Source organism: Bos grunniens, chromosome 10 (assembly GCF_055505025.1).
Source record: "Bos grunniens cultivar Pamir isolate PY7600 chromosome 10, Bosgru_T2T1.0, whole genome shotgun sequence".
Classification (NCBI taxonomy): domain Eukaryota; kingdom Metazoa; phylum Chordata; class Mammalia; order Artiodactyla; family Bovidae; genus Bos; species Bos grunniens.
In genome coordinates this window covers 96,919,353-96,937,333 of record NC_141174.1, presented here as the reverse complement: position 1 = coordinate 96,937,333, position 17,981 = coordinate 96,919,353, and the positions used below count along the sequence as shown (strand labels likewise).

At 52.7% G+C, this 17,981-nt stretch overlaps 1 protein-coding gene across 5 annotated transcripts in view; it reads right to left on the bottom strand.

The window, feature by feature from the left end:
* Positions 1 to 222: 222 nt before the first annotated feature.
* CPLX2 (complexin 2) overlaps positions 223 to 17,981 on the bottom strand; it is a 91,686-nt gene continuing 73,927 nt past the window's right edge. For 3 of the 5 annotated variants that reach the window (XM_086319029.1, XM_086319030.1, XM_086319028.1), the window contains 3 exons: positions 5,430 to 5,549; positions 5,109 to 5,284; positions 223 to 4,360 (listed from right to left, as the gene is read on the bottom strand). In XM_086319029.1, the coding sequence (XP_086175155.1) occupies positions 4,163 to 4,360; positions 5,109 to 5,284; positions 5,430 to 5,460 (405 nt within the window). In that variant the 5' untranslated portion in view covers positions 5,461 to 5,549 and the 3' untranslated portion in view covers positions 223 to 4,162. Of the gene's footprint in view, positions 4,361 to 5,108; positions 5,285 to 5,429; positions 5,550 to 13,024; positions 13,291 to 14,898; positions 15,030 to 17,981 lie in introns of those variants that run through there. The other 2 variants (XM_086319031.1, XM_086319027.1) reach the window with 2 other exon arrangements.

Sequence of the window (17,981 nt, the reverse complement as noted above, 5' to 3'; positions counted from 1 at the left end):
GGCAGGATGTGAATGGCCCTGAATCTCTGGAGCCAGCCTTCACTCTGGCCTCAGTGGTTTCTGGGGGTCATTCATTGCCACAAGGTCCTGGCCAGAAGTGAAGGTAAAAGGGAAGGTTTTCTGGGGCCGCTCCAGCTCTGTGGGTTGGCCCCTCACTTCAGCTGGTGTCGCAAGTCACCCAGGCGGTGCCGATGGACAGAAGAGGGCAGACAGACCGAGAGCTACTGTACAAGGTCTTTTCTTTGTGTCATGGTTGGTTTGGTACATCTTAGCATCTGCGTCATACAAAGGGGGAGCAACAGCCATGGCTTTTGGTCAGGTTCAGGGGGCATGAAGGGGTGCCCCTCCCCTCCCCCCAGGCACTGACACATTTAAAGGAAGCAGAGCAACAAGGACACAGCACAGAGGTGGGGAAGGGGCTCCCCCACATGGGTAGGATGGCCATCCTCGCCCAGGCCTCACTGGGACCCCCAGCCCCCACTGCCCCAAGGGCCCGCAGGAGTGCCTCTTACTCTCTTTCCATGAAGATAGGGGACACCGGGGTGGGGAGGAGAGCAGGGGCTGTTTGTGGGGGGCACGTCCTCAGTGCCAGTCTGACCCCCAGCCCCTGTGCTGGCCCCCACATCCCAGCCGGATGGAGCAGTGGCGTGGTGGTGGTGGGCAGCCCTGCCAGCTGGGCGCAGGGGCTCGTGGGGCTGCTGCTTTGCCCCCCTTTTACTCTAGCCAGGAGCCTGTGGGGAGGCTGTTTTGCTCACCAGCTGTCTCATCTGAAAGGGACCTGAGCTGGAGTTATTCTGTACCCTTCTCTCTCTCTGGCTCTCGCCCTCTCTCACAGCCAGAAAGGTCTCTTGACCTTGCATTTGGAGGAGACTGCTTCCTAGTTAAGGACACCTTCTGGCCCTGGATTGGAGGATGTACCTGTGTGGAAACCCTAGCCCTCACCAGTGCCCGGCACAGGGGACCTGGAGAAGCCCGTTCTCTGCTCTCTGGCGGTCAGCTCCCAGGCACATTGAGGAGGAGGCCTTCCCTGGCAACTTGACCTCTTGTTCTGTTTTCACTCACGGGCGCTGATCACTCCTTCCTTTCTCCTAGCTAGGGGATGCCTCCCTTGTGCGCTGTGTGTGTGCGTGTGAATTGTGGGGTCACTCCCTCCCTGCCCCGCCTCCTGAGTGTGTCGCATGCACACTGCCCCATTTGGGTGTGATACACTCTGCGTCCTCCCATCAGCGGGCCTCACGTCCCTCTCACCCCATGTACTTCGTGGGACCATCCATTCCCAACTAGAGTGCCCCACAAATATTCTGTGCCCCCACAAGTGTGTTGCCCATGACATCCTCTCTGGTCACATGTTAGCCTCTCTCCACAGTGAGGTCTGTGTCAGGAACGATGGTCATTGTGTTTCTCTGGACCCAGGAGTCATCCCCTGGAAGTGTATGCCTCAGCAGAAATTCTTCCCCTGTCTACTCCTCTGGAAAGATGGCTAGTCCTGCAGCTCAGAAGCAGGCTGGAGGAGTCTGGGATGTGCACCAGCCTGAAGCCAGACAGCTTGGAAGGCACTCTCCTCTGGGAAAAGCCCTGAGCCCACTCTGGGCGTGCAGAGGGGCTGTGAAGACTGTGAGAGACACCCTCTGAGGGTCTGGTGCTCCTCGGGCCTGCCTGGGATGTCCTGCATGTATGAGTAGGTTCCCCTGTGCATCTGAAGCGCCCTGGGCCTTGGTCTCCACTGCCCATCTCGCATTCTCTGTGCCTTGGTACCACCTCTGAGGTCTGTGGGCCCTTGTCAAGAGGGAGACCTCTCTAAACACGTGCGGTCCATCCCTCTGTCTAGGTGGAACCTACACACAGGGTTGGGGAGGTCTGGGGCCCCAAGATTGGACCCCGTCTGTTTCTGCCTCAGGCCCCTGGGGCCCCTGAGAATGACCATCCTGCCCAGGATAACAGACACAAATAGACAAGCAGACAACAGGGGTGCAAGGTGGCTCCCCATCACAGACACAGGCACAGACACGGGCCCCTGGGGCAGGACACAGGGGCACAGCAGAGGTGGTAGGGGTGGGGGAGAAGGGCACGTCCAGGGGACTGCAGCTGCTGAGGCCCTGCTCCCCAGAGAAGGGACAGACCAGGGGACTTTTCTGGTTCCCTAAACATATGGATTGTTTTGTCTTGTCTTTAAAGTATTGCAGTCTAACTGATATGGCTTTAACTATTGGAAACAGACAGAGAAGACACATGTCTGTCTCTGAAATAAAAGCATAAATTCACTAAAATGGAAAACCTGCAGAATGCAAACTGGGGCCAATGGGGCAGGGGCTTCGGGGCAGGCAAGTCGCCCCCTCCCTGGCCCCTGCTTTTGGGGTAGGCCCTGGTGGGGGCCAGCATGGCTTCTTGGGGCACTGCCTGGGTCTGTCTCAGTGGACTTCTAGGACTTCAGGCAGGAACCCCCCAAGGGCAGGAGGACTCCAGGCCAAGGACAAGATCTCCTGTTGGATGTGGCCACCCGTGACTAGTGGTTTTGGGTCCAAGAGCAGCCATCTTACCTATCTTCCTTTTCCCCAAGCACACGTCCAGCACACAACTGCTTTTTCAGAGCCCACACACATGCATACAATAGTCTCAGCATATCTGACAGCTCTCTCAAACATGTACTTTTACAACATTTAACACATTCTTATCACTCCTGATGTATACACTATTTTTGAAAACAATTGCAGACATGAGCTAACTCATGCAAGCTGTAACACACATATGAGATGGTTAGTTTGCACCTATGACACAATCTCAACTCATACATACCACCTCAAACAAGCATACATATACAAGGCTGCCTAACATACATGGGTCTCTGACACAGGGATGATGACTAACACACACACAAAATCTCAAGACACTGTAATCACAGGGCTATATGTATAACCTCAGGACACACAATTGCTGGTACAGTCTCTGCCATGCACATTCATGCATGGCTGGACACACACCTTCCTCTCTCACGTGCTCCATGACTCCCTCGTTCTCACACAACTGACTGAGAAGGAGGCCTTGAAAATTTGGGGTGGGGGGAACAAATGTCCATCTCACATCCCAGAGGAGAGATTGTTCTTGGCCAGTGAGATGAATGAACAGACACCTTCTGTCAAGTGGGAACTGGCTTTTCCCCAAAAGCTTGGGGCTTTGGCCAGGAAGGTCAAAAGTGGTCTTCCTGGGGTCTGTGGAGCCCTGGAAGCCCATGAACAGGACAATGTGAAGAGGGGTGGGTAAGAATGGGGGCAGCGAGGCTGCACCAGGGGGGGAGTCCCATGGCATAGGCCATCGCTGCCCAATGGCTCCAAGTGTTTTCCGGGGGCCTGGGCAGCCCCTTGGCTGGGCAAGCTGGGCCCAGCCTGGCAGTGGGGCTCCAGACCTAAGTGGAGTGGGGGGAGGGACAAGGGGCTGCCCTACCCTGGGGTCCCTCCATAGATGAGTCAAAGTCCACAGAGGATCCGTGTGGAGGGACTGGCTTGGCAGGGGCTGTGCCTCTTCGGGTGGGGGTGGTAGAGGGGTGCTCCTGGACCGGGTGTCTTTAGAGGGAGGCAGGAAGGAGAGCCCCAGCCTCCTGCCCAGCCCCGGGCCTGGCCACAACAGAGCAGGCCAGCCTCAGGCTAGGCCCTGACAGGCCAGACTTACCCTGACTCCCTTTCTCAGAGCCAGGCCACTCAACCCCTGCCCTGACCTGGAGGCCCACGGGGATTTAGAGGCCAAAGGTCAGCATGCTGGGCAGGGCTGGAATGTGTCGTTACTTTGGCTGGCTGGGGACAGTGGTCCTCCTGGCAGTGGGGCGCATGAAGGAATGTATGGGCATCACCACACCAGCACAGACTTCAGGCTTCCGGAGGGGGCCTCCAGTGCCTCCCGCCTTGGGCTTAACACCTCCTGTTGGAGAGAAGCTGTCTTCTTCTTTTCAAGCAACTTGGGAGTGAGGTGATGGAGGCGGGATACCCTGGATGAAGGAGGGCATGAAGGAGTGCTGAGGGGGAGGAGCCCCTGGCCGGGGAAGTGGGGCAGAGGCCAACTGAGGTTTTCCCCTTCAGAACTGAGACTTAACAGAATAAAAAGAAAAGAAAGAACCAAAAAGAAAAGAAAAGTAACAAGTGGATGGGGCCGGGGGTCGGGGCGGGGGGGCTGGTTACTTCTTGAACATGTCCTGCAGCGGCCCAGGCAGGTATTTGAGCACCGTGTCCAGGATGCTCTCCTCCTCCTCCTCCTCCTCGTCCCCGCAGCCTGCTGGGATGGCCTTCTTGGGCCGGGTCAGGCTCCCCTCGCAGGGCTGCTCCAGGGCCGCCTTCTCCTCGGCCTCCTTCTCCTCCTTTTTCTTCAGCCCATACTGGGGAGAGGAAGGGTGGAGAGGAGCGTGAACGGGGCAAGGAGAGAGCTGAGTCTCACGGTCATGCACGTGCAGCTGGGGCAGCCCATGGGAACTTGCTAAGCCTCGGGCCTCCCATCTGTAAAATGGGCATAAGGGCATCTTCCTTGTGGGACTGTGCCTGTCTTCTGTGGGTTTTTAACAAGAGAGAGACGATGCATGGGGTTTCTTTTAAAATAAATACCTGCCCTGTTAATTTCTCTGCTTTTGTTTGAAATCTTTCAAGATCTGAAAACTGAAGGATCTCCCACATGCTTGGGGCCCAATTTTGGTGACAAAACTTGTCTTGAGCTTATGGAAGGCTACTTAGAGCCTTGATTTTTCTGCAGGGCAAGCAGACAAGTATTGAACTGGCACAGGGCGGCAGCTGCAAACCCACTGGAAGTGATGCATGACCGTGCTCGGGGCACTATAGTCCTTCCCCCAAACATCTAAATTCTGGATTCCAAACTTGTATGGTCTCCAGGATTTTGGACACAAGGTCATGGACCTATAGCAGCAAACATTCAGGACTGTGTGCACTATCTTAGTTAATCTCCAAAACGGTCCTTGAGGGAGGGTGTTCTGTGACATGCATTTTTCTGATGAAAAGAGTGAGGCTCAGAGAGAACCAGGTCTAAGGCAAGCACCAGGATTCAGGGAAACCTGAGGTTGTGGGGCACCTCTTTTACCCCCTACACTCTAGGATGGGCAGGAGGGCGGCGCTGACCTTGTCTCGTATCTGCTGCCGGACCTTCTCACGCTCGGCCTCCATGCGGGCGTGCTTGGCCTTGCGTTCCTCCTCTTGCTGCCGAAGTGCCTCCTGCCGCTCCTCTTCCTTCTTCTGCGCGTCAGGGTCCTTCTCCTCCTCTCCGCCCAGCATCTTCCCCATGTCCTTGGTGGCCCCTGTGGGGGAGGGTTGGGGAGGAAGAGGGCGGCGGCGTGGTGGCAAGGCTGGCATAGGGAGGCCCGGGGCACTGAGGCCCCTGGGTTGGGAGTGGGGAGCGGGTGCGGGGGGCGGGGAGAAGGGGGTGCAGGGCTAGGGCCTCACCTCCAAGGGCCTGCTTCATGACGAAGTCCATGCCTACAACGTGCGTTAGTGTGCCCTAGCCAGCAGCTGAATTTGCATGCAGCGCTCCAGGCAGGCCTGGCTTGGGGGCGATGCGGCTACCTGCAAAAAGAGGAGTTGGAGGTCAGATGGGCGAGGCCTCTGCATAGGCAGGATGGTGGAGTCAGACAGAGGAACGCCTCACTCTAGTTCGGCATCAGGCACCATCAGTCAGACCCTAAAACCCAGTGCTTGGTACTTCAGGGAAAGGGGATGGAAAGGAGCTGTTTCCTGAGCACTATGCTTCATGCAAGGCATGAGTGCGTGAGCATGCTCAGTCCCGCAGTCCTGTCCGGTTACTCTTTGCAACCCCATGGACTGCAGCCCACCAGGCTCCTCTGTCCATGGGATTTCCAAGGCAAGGATCCTGGAGTGGGTTGTCATTTCTTCCTCCAGGGGATCTTTCTGACCCAGGGATCCAACCCATGGTTCCTATGTCTCCTGCATTGCAGGTGGATTTTTTTTTTTTTTTTTTTTACCGCTGAGCTATCGGGAAGCCCTGTGCCAGGCACATATATGCTGTCAAATGACTTCTGATCCATATTTTAAAGCCTTCATCTTGTCTGTATTGTTTTAATTTGATTAAGTCCAGGAAAGCTGGAGAAAGTGCAGAATCTGGATGCAGGTGGACCTGGGTTCTAAATGCCACCCTAACTCCTTATTTACTGTGTGACTGCCACACAAGTAGTCCAATCTCTTTGAGCCCCCGTTTCCTCCTCTGTAAGACAGAGATGGCAGTGCCTCCTTTCTCAGGGCTGCTGTGGAGACTGGAGAGAATTCCAGCCTGGGTTGCTGCATCAAGCCCTAGAAGGAGTGAGCTTGCATTTGGGGTCCCAGCAAATCAGAGGTGGGTGGAAAAATGAGAACAGCCCGCTCATATTGAACATATCCAGGCTTCTGAAATTAGACAAATGGAGAAATAAGTTATTTTCATTGCATCATACATGTAAGTTTTCTGTTTTATAGCTTAATACTGATTTTTATTTTGAATTATGCATAGGGAGTTAGAGAAATGGTAATATTCTTGGGGCTTAGGCCTTTAAAGTACCAAGCACTGGGTGTTGTAAGCACTCAGCTTATGTTAGTCCTCCTTTCCTTCTCCCTAAATCACCAACTTTCAGTTTCTATTATATTTTTTATTGTTTTTTTTTTGCCTCAGAAGATTTTCTCCAAATAAACTCTTAATGGGAATCTCATTATGCAAAACATAAATATGGAACTATTCCAGCAGTGGCGGAGTGGAGGGGTAGCCTAGAGCCTTTCTCTACCCTCGGCCTCCTTCTTATGCTGATCTTCCTGCATCCCTGAGAATTTGAACCCAGATGCTCTAACTCTCAGACTCTTTCTTTTTATTTTAATCATTCAATTTCACTGGTGCCTTTGTAGGCAAATGCACCACAAATTCTTTCTCGGGTGTCGGGGGGACATCCATGAGCTAATCAAAGTGTCGTGTGCCCTGATGGTCAACTGAAGCCAGACCTACTCCCCGAGGCTTGGGGGTCTTTATGCTTGGCGAGGAGGATAAAGGGGTCCTAGGAAATGGTGGCAGAGGAGTCAGGCCGGATATTACAACCAGGTTGAGTTCAAGGTCACTGGCTGTTTTCTGATCTTGGATTTTCCTCACTTCTTTCAAAATGAGGAGACGTATCGGCAGACTGAGATCTTTTAATACAATGGTCCTGGAAGTTCATCTGAGGACTTCTACGTGAACACATCACCTGATTATGGGTTGTTTTGTGGGGAGAAAGTCATGATGGAGTTGAAATCCATCCCCAGCGACTTTGGTATCAGACACACCTAGTTTGAAATCCTGCCCCCACCCCCAGTCCTCACTGGCTGTGGCTCCCTGGGAAAGCTTCAGCTTGTTCCCTGCAAAATGAAGGAGTGTTAAAGGCTAACCCTGCACTGATGTTAGAAGGGGAAGATAAGATACCGGTCAGGTGCCTGGTGTGTGGCTGGTCCTCCTTAATGTCAAATGTCAGCCATCGCTGACTGCATGTTTATGAAGACACTCCAGAAAGGAACAGGATTTCCAGGAAATGCAGGAGAACCCACCCTGATCCAGAATTCTGAGTTTGAAGGCGGCTCAGCTCAGTCAGTCAAGATGTTTTCATTTGACTAAAAATATTGTAAAGAGACTGCATTTCTAAGAACAGGAAACGAATAATAATCAAATGATTTCAGGAACTCTTGGGTTCCTTCTCTGTGTTTACATGCAGCTCAAGGAATTGCCAGGTGGTGGTGGAGGACGCAGGAGTCTAATTTGAGATGTTTCAAATTGGTCCACAGGGCACCTGGGCTTTAGTGCCTGCCTCATCCCTAACTTGCTGATCTGGCAAGTCTCTCTCCAAAGTCAGATGATCTACTGGGCCCTTTTCCCAGCTCTTCTGTTGAAGCAGTTCTGAAACATTTGAACTGCTCCCTACCCCACTGTATCCCCAAACCCCTCTCCTTTCTTGCTTCTGTGACTCAGTTCTTTCCTCGCCTCCTGCTCCTTCTTCCCTCCCTTCATTTGCTGCTTCTTTTCTTCCTCTTGTCTCTTCAAAGTGAGTTCTCCAGGACTCTGACCTCAGTCCTTATCTCTTTTTCATCTCTAATCTTTCCCTGGGGGAACTCATCCTTTCTAGGGGCTTTAATGGGCACCAACACTGATGACATCTAGGCATCTTATCTGGGCACCAGATACTCATTCATCCAATAAGCATTAGTTGAGCCCCACCTACTGCATGTCAGGCAGTGTGTTAGGCACTGGGAAGATAATAGTGAACAAGACAAAGTCCTGCCCTCATGCAGATTACATTTGGGGGTGCGTGTGAGTGAGTGTGTGTGTGCGCACGCACGTATGTGTGAAATAGGCAAATTAGTCCAGAAATACACTTGCCTCCCTCTTGAACGCCTCCCCCTGAATGTCCCCTGGCACCACACTCGACATGCCACCTCTCTATCACCAAACCATCTCCTTCTCCAGACTCCTCTGTTTCCTGCATTCATTCAGAAAACTTCGATTGCCACCACCCACGCCTCTGCATGCAAAGCAGTCAACTCAAGGACTTGAGTCTTCTCCATGCTACACCCCTGTCACTCCAGGGGCCTCTTACTCCCAGCTTGCCAGGATCATGGAGCCCAGCTTCTTGGGTCCACCACCAAGGTCCTGCGGCTGACTCCCAGCATGGCCCTTTCAGCTGCTGAGCCATTTGTTCACCCTAGTGAGACTCCCCCTAACCAGTTTCTTAAGGCCCAACCTACTCCTTCCTCATCCCTCTCAGCAGGTGATTTCCTTCTCACTCTGTATGATGTGGTTCAGCTGAAGGTTCAGGAGGCCTGGAGTCAGGCACATCTGACTCAGATCCCAGACCTGCCACTTTTTAGCTGTGTGATAGTGAGTAATCGACATAACCTCTCTGAGTCTCAGTCTTCTTTATAAAGTAAGGATTGTAATAGCCTTTTGAAGGCTTAGAAATAATCTATGGAGTGCAGTTGGCATAGGATGGAAGTTCAGTAAATGGTGGCTGTCATCATTATCAAAACAATTAATGTTTTGGTAGTGTAAGCTCCCGGAGAAGGCGATGGCACCCCACTCCAGTACTCTTGCCTGGAAAATCCCATGGATGGAGGAGCCTGGTAGGCTGAAGTCCATGGGGTTGCTCAGAGTCGGACAGACCTGAGTGACTTCACTTTCACTTTTCACTTTCATGCATTGGAGAAGGAGGTGGCACCCCACTCCAGTGTTCTTGCCTGGAGAATCCCAGGGACAGGGCAGCCTGGTGGGCTGCTGTCTATGGGATCGCACAGCGTCGGACACTACTGAAGTGACTTAGCAGTAGCAGTAGCAGCAGTGTAAGCTCCTGCACGCCGCAACCCCCCTCCATCCAACTCCCAAGGGAGAAAAGTCTCCCTCCTCCCCGCCGAAGCCTATCCGTCTGCCTTAGCTTCAGAGTTTCTCACTTTGCATCTTCTCCTTGATCCGTTTACTACTCCCATTCCCTCACATCGTCAGTCTCTTCCCCTTAGGTGCCTCTCATCCCCTTCCTTCTCCAGCCCCTGCTCTGACGCCCATCTTTCTCCTAATCTCTGCCTCCTAGCTTCATGATCAAGTGGTTTCCCCTTGGTGTTACCACTTTTCCACCTCCCGGTCAAACCCTTTGTCTCTGTGAGATCAGAGACATGGAACTGCTGCCCTTGCTGTCGAAGCTGCCCTGGCTGGAGTTGCCAGAGTCCTCCTAATACCAGACCCAGGAGTGTTTCCATGGCCCTCCTCCTCCACCACCTCCATCCCTCTGCAGCATCAAGGCCAATGAAGACCCCTCACCGCCCTTTCACTCGCTCCGCTGTTTTCAACCTTCTTCCTAAATCTCCTGAATTCCATGACACAGCCCTCCTGTGGTCATCATCCTACTTTTCAGATGGTCTTCCTCTATCTTTTGCTGACTCCCCTCCATGGCCCCTCACTCTCCCACTGTTTAAGGGGAAATTTCACCTCCCCTTAATGGTTTATGCCCTTCTTCAACCCTCTGTCTCTCCCCAAACCTGCACATTTAACTCTCTGCTAGATAGTCTCATTTTGGATCTATCCAAAGCTCCATCTCATCCTCATCTCTTTTTCCCCTTACCCCTACCAACCACCTTTTCCTTAGCATGCCTTGTTCCCATGGCCTCAGTGAAAACCCCAGAGTCAGTGAATGCTTCATTCATTCTTTCACTCACTCACACTACAAATGTTCTTTGAGCATCTTCTGTCTGCCAGGCATTGTTCTGGGTGCTGGGCTGCGGCAGGGAACAAGGGAGTCATTGCATTTGGTCTCACAGCATTCAGTCAGCTGCGGAGGTAGACGCTGAACAAAAACCGCAAAGGGAATTGGCAAGTTATAATTGGGATGGGCTTCTGAGGGAGAAGCCCAGGGATTATAGCTTCATAGTGTTTCCTGCATCCACACACCCCCTCTCCTGTGGCTGCTAATGCCGTGGTTCAGGGCCTCCGTGTTCTGAATTTGCGCATAACCGCTAACTCTATCCCTCCCCTACCTTTCATCCATCCTCCATAAGGCTGTCCGATTAATCTTCCTAAAGGGCAGATGTGCTCATGCAAACATACCCTGCAATGGCTCCCCATGGCCTGGTTAAACCAGCTAGAGTCCTTGTGGTGACCTTCAGGTCCTGCACAATCTAGCATCTGCCTGCCTCACCATTCATTTCCCATTCCTTGCATGTGGCTCGGTATCAGCTATACCTCCACATATATCCTTTCCAAAAACTCCTGGGCATCTGTTCAAGCTATTTCCACAGCCCTGGAACCTCTTAACCTCATCTCTGCCAGTTCAAGCCCTGGCCTCTCAACTTAGAGTGACCTTGAGCAAATGACTTTATCTTTTCTCATCTGTAAGATGGGGACAATAAAACTTATGCCCAATTCATGTTGTAAGCATTAAATTAAATAATGCAAATAAAGTGATCAGTCCAGCATTTGGCACATAGTAGGTTCTCAGTACATGTTAGCTGTCATCATCATCACCATCAGCAGCAGCATTAATTTTCAAAGGTTCCCTTCATACATCATTTTTGCCATAAAATTTCCCAGATATCTTTGGTGACATGTGATGGAGTCTTCCTCTTTTGAGACCCATGGCACGTTCTAGGGCAACCCTGCCTGCCTCCAGCTCATGCACCCTGTCCACCTATGCGTCTTTCCCTTTCCAGCCACTCTGAAATCTTCCCAGGGCAGGGTTTGTATCTTGTGCTTTTTTTTTTTTTTTCCTTTCCCAGAATCTACAATCTCTCCTAGCTAATGGTAGAGCCTCAGGACATGTTTGCTGGATCGAATTGAATGCTGTGTTTAGCGAGTATGTGGGAGTGTACTCGTTCAAGGTATGCTCCTGCGTGTTTGAACTTAGGCATCATTGTGATTCTTCGTGAGCGTGAGTGCAGGCGTGTGTGTAGATATGCCTGGAGGAGTGCTGAGGTCCGGCCGGTTGCCTGCAGTTGATTTTGGCCAGACCGCCAGGAGGCGCTCCTCAGCGGGTCTGCGGGAAGCTTGGTCGATCCCTGCGCGGGAAGGGCGATGGTGGTGGTGGTAGTGGGGACGGAAGGCTGGGGGAGGGGATGCAAGGAGGGGTGGGGGAGGGATGCTGCTGCAGCACCAGGTTTCCTTGCCCTTAGCGCGCCCGGGATGCAGCACGCGCCTTCAGCTTCCGCTCCCAGACTCTCCCAACTCATCCCAGCCCGAAGGCAGCTGAGGCACCTCCTCAGGCTCGACCATCTGAGCCCCGGGCAGGTTTTAGGACTGGGCCCCGCCACCCGACAAGCAGACTCGAGCACCTGCAGTGTTTGTTCTTGTGACTGTTTATCCGTTTTTGTTTCTTTTCTTTCTTTCTTTCTTTTTTCTTTAATAGCTCATGTCCGGGCCATGTTCGCTGCAACTCAACACTCATTTGCTTTTTGCGGGGAACTCTATGCAAATGCGGTACAATGACAGGGGATGTCCCCCTATCCCCCTCCCCACCCCCACCCCATGCTAGAAGGGAGAGCGCTAGGGGAGAGAAAAGAGCAGTGGAGGGTGGGAATGGGTAAGGAACTGGCTTCTGCAGAAAAGCGGAAGAGGCGGGGGCTTCGTAATTCTCCCAGCAGAAGAGGGGGACAGAAATCCTGGATCCCCTCGATCGGTCCCCCGCGGAGATCAACGTAGCCGGCTGCTCAACCTGGAGCTCGTGGTTGGCCACTGAAAGCGCCCCTCCCCACCGCCCCCCAACACTCAGAGCTCCAACCTCAAGACCTGGCCGGGTCTCAAACTTTGCTGAGGGAGGGGGCAGAGTAGGGCCAGCGACTGTCCTAACTGACCCCAGGCAGCGAACAGGGGCAGCCTCAACCCCGGCCCCTCCTCCTCCACGACAAATAGAGTCCTCTAGATTCCCCACCCCCAGTCGACGTGTGGGCTCTCCTCCCCACCACCTTCGGTCTGTCCGCCCCACTCCCGCCGCCCTCTGACTCACTCCGATACCCGAACCGTACCCCTTGGCGGGTGTGTGTGTGTGTGGGGGGGGTGCAGTCCCTCTTCCTGGGCGAAGAGGGCCTTGGCTGTCTCCAGGTTAGCCACAAACCTAAAGTAGCTTAGATTGACGTGCCCCCATCCCTCCGCCAAGAGCTCGAAGTTGTTCTCTAGGTTCAGACTTGAGTCGCCCGCCGCCTTCGGGGCGGTCCTGGCTCCCCGGGAGCCGGGCAGTTTTGGGCCTCTGCCCGAGGGTCTCTGGCTCAGGGACCCATCCCTCCTTCCCAGTTGGCTAGCGCTTCACTGCCTTTCCCTTCCGCCTGCAGGCGTCCCCTTCTCGCGGGGAGCTGTCCTTTCAGCACCACCGCGAGCGCGCCCGGGGGGGTCCCTGCAGCGGCCGCGCAGCCTCCGTTTCCAGCGCCCGGGTAGTCGCGGGGAGCTGTCCCTCCGAAAGCGGTACTCCGCAGCTTCCCGGGCTGCGCTGCGGCCTCGAGGAGAGAGCCCAGACCCTGTTGCCCACAGCCCGGCTCCGCCCTCCCGGCCCGCGGCCAGCACCGACCTGGCGGTCCTCGCAACCGTCTGAGCCACTGCAGGGCTCCGGCCGAACTCAGCGAGGCAGTTCCTTCTGCAATTCCAGCTCCCACTGCCGCCTCGTGCAACTCCGCCCGGTGAGCTGGGGCCGCGGCTACTGCCGCGGGCGGCTGCCGGAGGCGCCCTCCAATCACGCCCGTCAGCCAGGCCCTGACGTGCTACCGCTCCCCTTCCAGATGGGAAATTCAAATCTCTCTCTCTCCCCTCTCTCCCCCCCTCTTCTTCCTCCGGCTCTCTCCCCCTCTCTCCCTCTCTCTCCGTTTCTCCGTCTCTCCCTCCCTCCCTCTTCCTCCTCCCCCTCCGTTTCCCTTTCCCATTCTCTCTCCTTTCCCCTCTCCTAAAATAGAGAAATCTCCCCTCTCCTTCCTTCTCCACCTCCCCTTCCACCTTCTCCTCCAGATACCCCAGCAATCCCTCCCGCAGGGATTTAGGATAGAGCTGCCTATCCCGGCCAGGCTCTCCGGACGGCAAGCTTGCTCCTTCAATATTCCAAGGGGTAGTGCGAGTCAGGAGACGGAGGGAGGGTGTTTTGTTTTTTTTTTAAAAAGCAGAAATCCAAAGCCCACCTTGAGCCGCTTTTTTCTGGGGGGGGGGGGGGGGGTGGGGCGGTGGCGGCAAGAATACTGGAGTAGGTAGGAGATCCTCCCGACCCAGGGATTGAACCCGAGTCTCCTGCATTGTAGGCAGACGCGTTACCGATGAACCACCAGGGAAGTTAGGAAAGCCCACCGTGATTCCTCCAGGCAGAACTGATCACACTTGCCTCAGCCCTCGCTCAACCCCCGCTCAACCCCCAAGCACACCCCTGTTTCTCTGTTTGCTTGTCTCTTGCCTGTGAGCTCCTACCGGGTGACAGGACCACCGTCAGATCATCTTTGCAGCCCCTCCACATCCTGTCCTGTTATGAGAGCACTCAGGAAACGGATGGATCATATGGGCAAGGCCTCCATAGGCAGTAAGGAACATTCCACGTGGACCCAGAGGGAGAACACTGCTGCAAAACTGCTGTGGACCTTGGGCAAAGTGAAAGTGAAGTCGCTCAGTCATGTCCGACTCTTTGTGACCCCGTGGAGTGTAGCCCACCAGGCTCCTCCATTCTTGGGATTCTCCAGGCAAGAATACTGGAGTGGGTTGCCATTTCCTTCTCCAGGGGATCTTCCCAACCCAGGGATCAAACTCAGGTCTCCCGCATTGCAGGCAGATGCTTTAACCTCTGAGCCACCAGGGAAGCCGTTGCTAAGATGTTCTAGATCTGATATTCTGTGAAGAATAAGAATAAGGAATTCTTTGGCAAAGTTTATTCTGGAAGGCCATATTTTCTCTCCTTTGCCCAGAGAAGAAAAGGAACTACCAAGAGGCAGGACAACATATGCCCCACCACCACCCCAGTCTTTCTTTCCTCCTCTCCTCACACTCATCTTTTCACTTTATGACTCTCTCCTTATGAGCCTCTCTATTCTGCTTGCATCTTTTGGCTCTAAAACGCTTCCTTTAATCCAGCCCCATGTGTAGGAAAATGGCTTCAGAGAGGAGGGGCCATGCACCAGGCCTTTGAAAGATTTGCTGGAGTTTATGCATCAATCAGGGTTATGTCAGAGTGGAGATGACTCCTGCTTCTGTAGGGGATGGCTTCCTTCCAAGAAGGGAGCAGTAAGAGCGGCAGAAGGGCAGGATCTGGGAAAGGCAGGAGGCCTGATTTTATTCCAATAAACGGGGACTATTCCTTTATTTATGTCAACAGCAAAGACCTCAAAATGCAGGACCCACCCCCCCACCACCACCCCCAACCCCCCGCCGCGCACACACACACACACACACACCAGAAGGCATTGGAAGACCTACCTTCCTCACCTACGGAGTCACTTTCTAAAGCTTATCTCAGGTTGTGAGACTGGGAGTAGGGGAGTCCCTTCCTTTATGGCTGAGTTTTCCATTCCATGCTGTGTTGGCCCATCAGCAGGCTCATTTAAGATTTTTCTTCCTTTTTTAGAGGCAGACACTAATGGAGGGGGCAGAGGGGAGGTTGTTTGATTAGAGTGACTTAAACTTGCCACTAATGCCTGGAGGGGAGTTCTGGGCAGAGAGATCTGACATCCTGTCATTTCAAGAGTCATAGTCCTCCTCTCTCCACTCCCCTCTTTTTCCCTGTTCTCCTAGAACAGAAGCTCAGCGAGTGGATCTGGCTGGCAGCACTCTAGTTGCAATTTGGCTTTTTCCACAGTGGGCATCGCCTTTGACATGGATGTTGACTAAGCTGGGCTAAAAATCCAACTTAGCCTTCAGAAAAATACTAAGCTCAATTTTGGTCACAACACTTTAAGATAGATTTTAGTAGGCTCAAATATGATTAGAAAAGAAGCAGAGTGGTTAAGTGGTGGGTGTCTGGAAATCAGGTTAAATGAGAGATGGTTGAGGGATTTGAGGATGCATTTTACCTGGAGGAGAGGGTTCTTAAGTGGGATTAGCCCTTCAAGGACTGGCAAGTTTTGCTCAATTTGTAATTCCAGCACTTAGCATGCCCCTGGCAAAGCAGGCGCTAAAGAATGGCTGTTGAATGAATAAGTGACCATTGCAAGGGAAAAAAGGAACTATCATTTTTACCAGTGCTAATGACAGAATGGGGGCAATGGGGGAAGGTAAAGGAAGGCCAACAGAAGCTCTAGGAGGAAGAACCTTCTGCCAGCTGGAGCTGTACAGCTATAGTATGGACTGCCCGTGTGAGGTGCTGAGTTCCCTATCCCCAGAAGATAGCAGGTGGGCGGCAAGTGACAGCTAAAACCCCCTTTGAGCCCCAGTTTCTATGAGCCTATTAAAACTGCATGAGCTGACATGAGTCATGTCTAGCTGCAGAAAATCTTACTGGCGAATAAAAGGGCAGCTCAATCAAGTTTTGGTGGCTTTGTCCTTTGAATGATTAAGACATGATATTAGCCACTTCCTGTCAAAAAAAGATGGTAAAAAGATGAACACTTGCTCCTGTTACCACTGTACCAGTGGACAACGTTCAGTGTCACCACTGAACCAGTAGACATGGTTCCCAAACACTCTTTTATAATTGCCAAAATGTTGCTAAATATTGTGAACATTTCCTACTGATTATATTATTGCTAATCATATGACCATCAGGCCCCAATTATGTCTTAGGTGCTCACTTCGGTGCTTTGCATAAAGTATGCTCTCTCCTCTAGTTCACACAGACCCCTATTTTCAAGATACAGAGGGCAAGGTCCAGGGAGATACAGTGAGTTTGGGGCAGATCCAAGACTCCAGCCCATGACGGCATGACACTGAGCTCCAGGGGCCTTCCACCAAGCTGGGCTGCTTCTCTTCTGACACATCCCACAGCCTATGGAAATGTAACTTTTGCTCTGCCGATATATTTTTTTTACATTGACATTTATCGTCTTCCCTGTTCTCCAGTTTCTCGCTTGAAAAAAGAAAAACCTGCTATGAGTTTTCACACTCGGATTGGGGTCCTCATGTCATGTGGGTTGTCAGCGTGTCCTTCATCTACTGCATCTCTAACCCAGCCTGCTGAAGTCCCCACCCCACCCTGAGTCTTGGACCTTGCAGAGCCTGCTCTGTAGACAGCTTCTAAGACACCTGCTAAAATATGAATACGGCTCTGCTTAAGGTGTCTAACCCTGGCTAGTGTTGGATTTCTACTCTTATTTATGAGCCCTGTGGGCTGGGGCAGGGGGCCAGGTTTAAACAGATTTTTAAAAATGATCATGTGCATGTCTCGAATGCTCACTAAGAAGCCAGTCAAGAGAGCGAATGTCAGTACTTTGTGTGAGGAGTGAGGGACAGTGTGTGAGGAGTGACAGCTGTCAGAGACTATAAATGTGATCAGTGAGAATGGCTCTTGTCCAAAGGTCAGCCCATCTCTTCCCTGCAGCTGCCTCTGTCCAAAGGACACCCTGGCTGCCATGTGGGAGATGAGGAGGGTCTTGCTGAGCTGGCCCTGACCTCCGCTAGGAGATGAGCTGGTCAGTGCAGGGAGACATTTGAATGCTCCAGATGCTGACTCTACATCCTGCCATTCCTAACTGGAGCCTGGAGGGGCAGAGTTGGTCTTGGTTTGAGGGCATGGCTGCATGCCAGAGGAGGACCAGAGCTGTGGGGGTGGTGCACAGGGAAGGGCTCTAGGCCACCTTACTCCTCTGGTGAGTGCCTCCCCTCTTGTCCCTGATAAGGCTAGGGTGCCATCACTGTCGGGCTATGAGGTCAGGGTCCCAGTTTCTCTCCTTCAACATGGAGTGACACAGACAAAGGCAAACCCGCGGATGTTCAAAGCTGCGTGTGTGTGTGTGTGTGCCCACTTCTGGACGCCGTGCAGGTGGGAGTGGGCAGCATCCCTGTGGGGGCATACAGGGGCTAGCAGGGCAGGTGTGGGTCTGTCTCCATGTGTGGTGGTGTACCCCTTCTGACCTGAAGTGACTCTGGTGTGAGCATGTGATTTTGTGTAGAGCTTAGTGGGTTGTTGTTACAGTAGAATGTGATAATGGCATGGGGTGATGGTTTGGGTGTAAGGCACAGGTATTATATGCAGCTAGACTCTTGAGTTATGACCAACCCAAAGAGCATATTAAAAAGCAGAGACATTACTTTGCCAACAAAGTTCCATCTAGTCAAAGCTATGGTTTTTCCAGTAGTCATGTATGGATCTGAGAGTTGGACTATAAAGAAAGCTGAGCGCTGAAGAATTGATGCTTTTGAACTGTGGTGTTGGAGAAGACTCTTGAGAGTCCCTTGGACTGCAAGGAGATCCAACCAGTCCATCCTAAAGGAGATCAGTCCTGAATATTCATTGGAAGGACTGATGCTGAAGCTGAAACTTCAATACTTTGGCCACCTGATGCGAAGAACTGACTTATTTGAAAATACCCTGATGATGGGAAAGATTGAAGGCAGGAGGAGAAGGG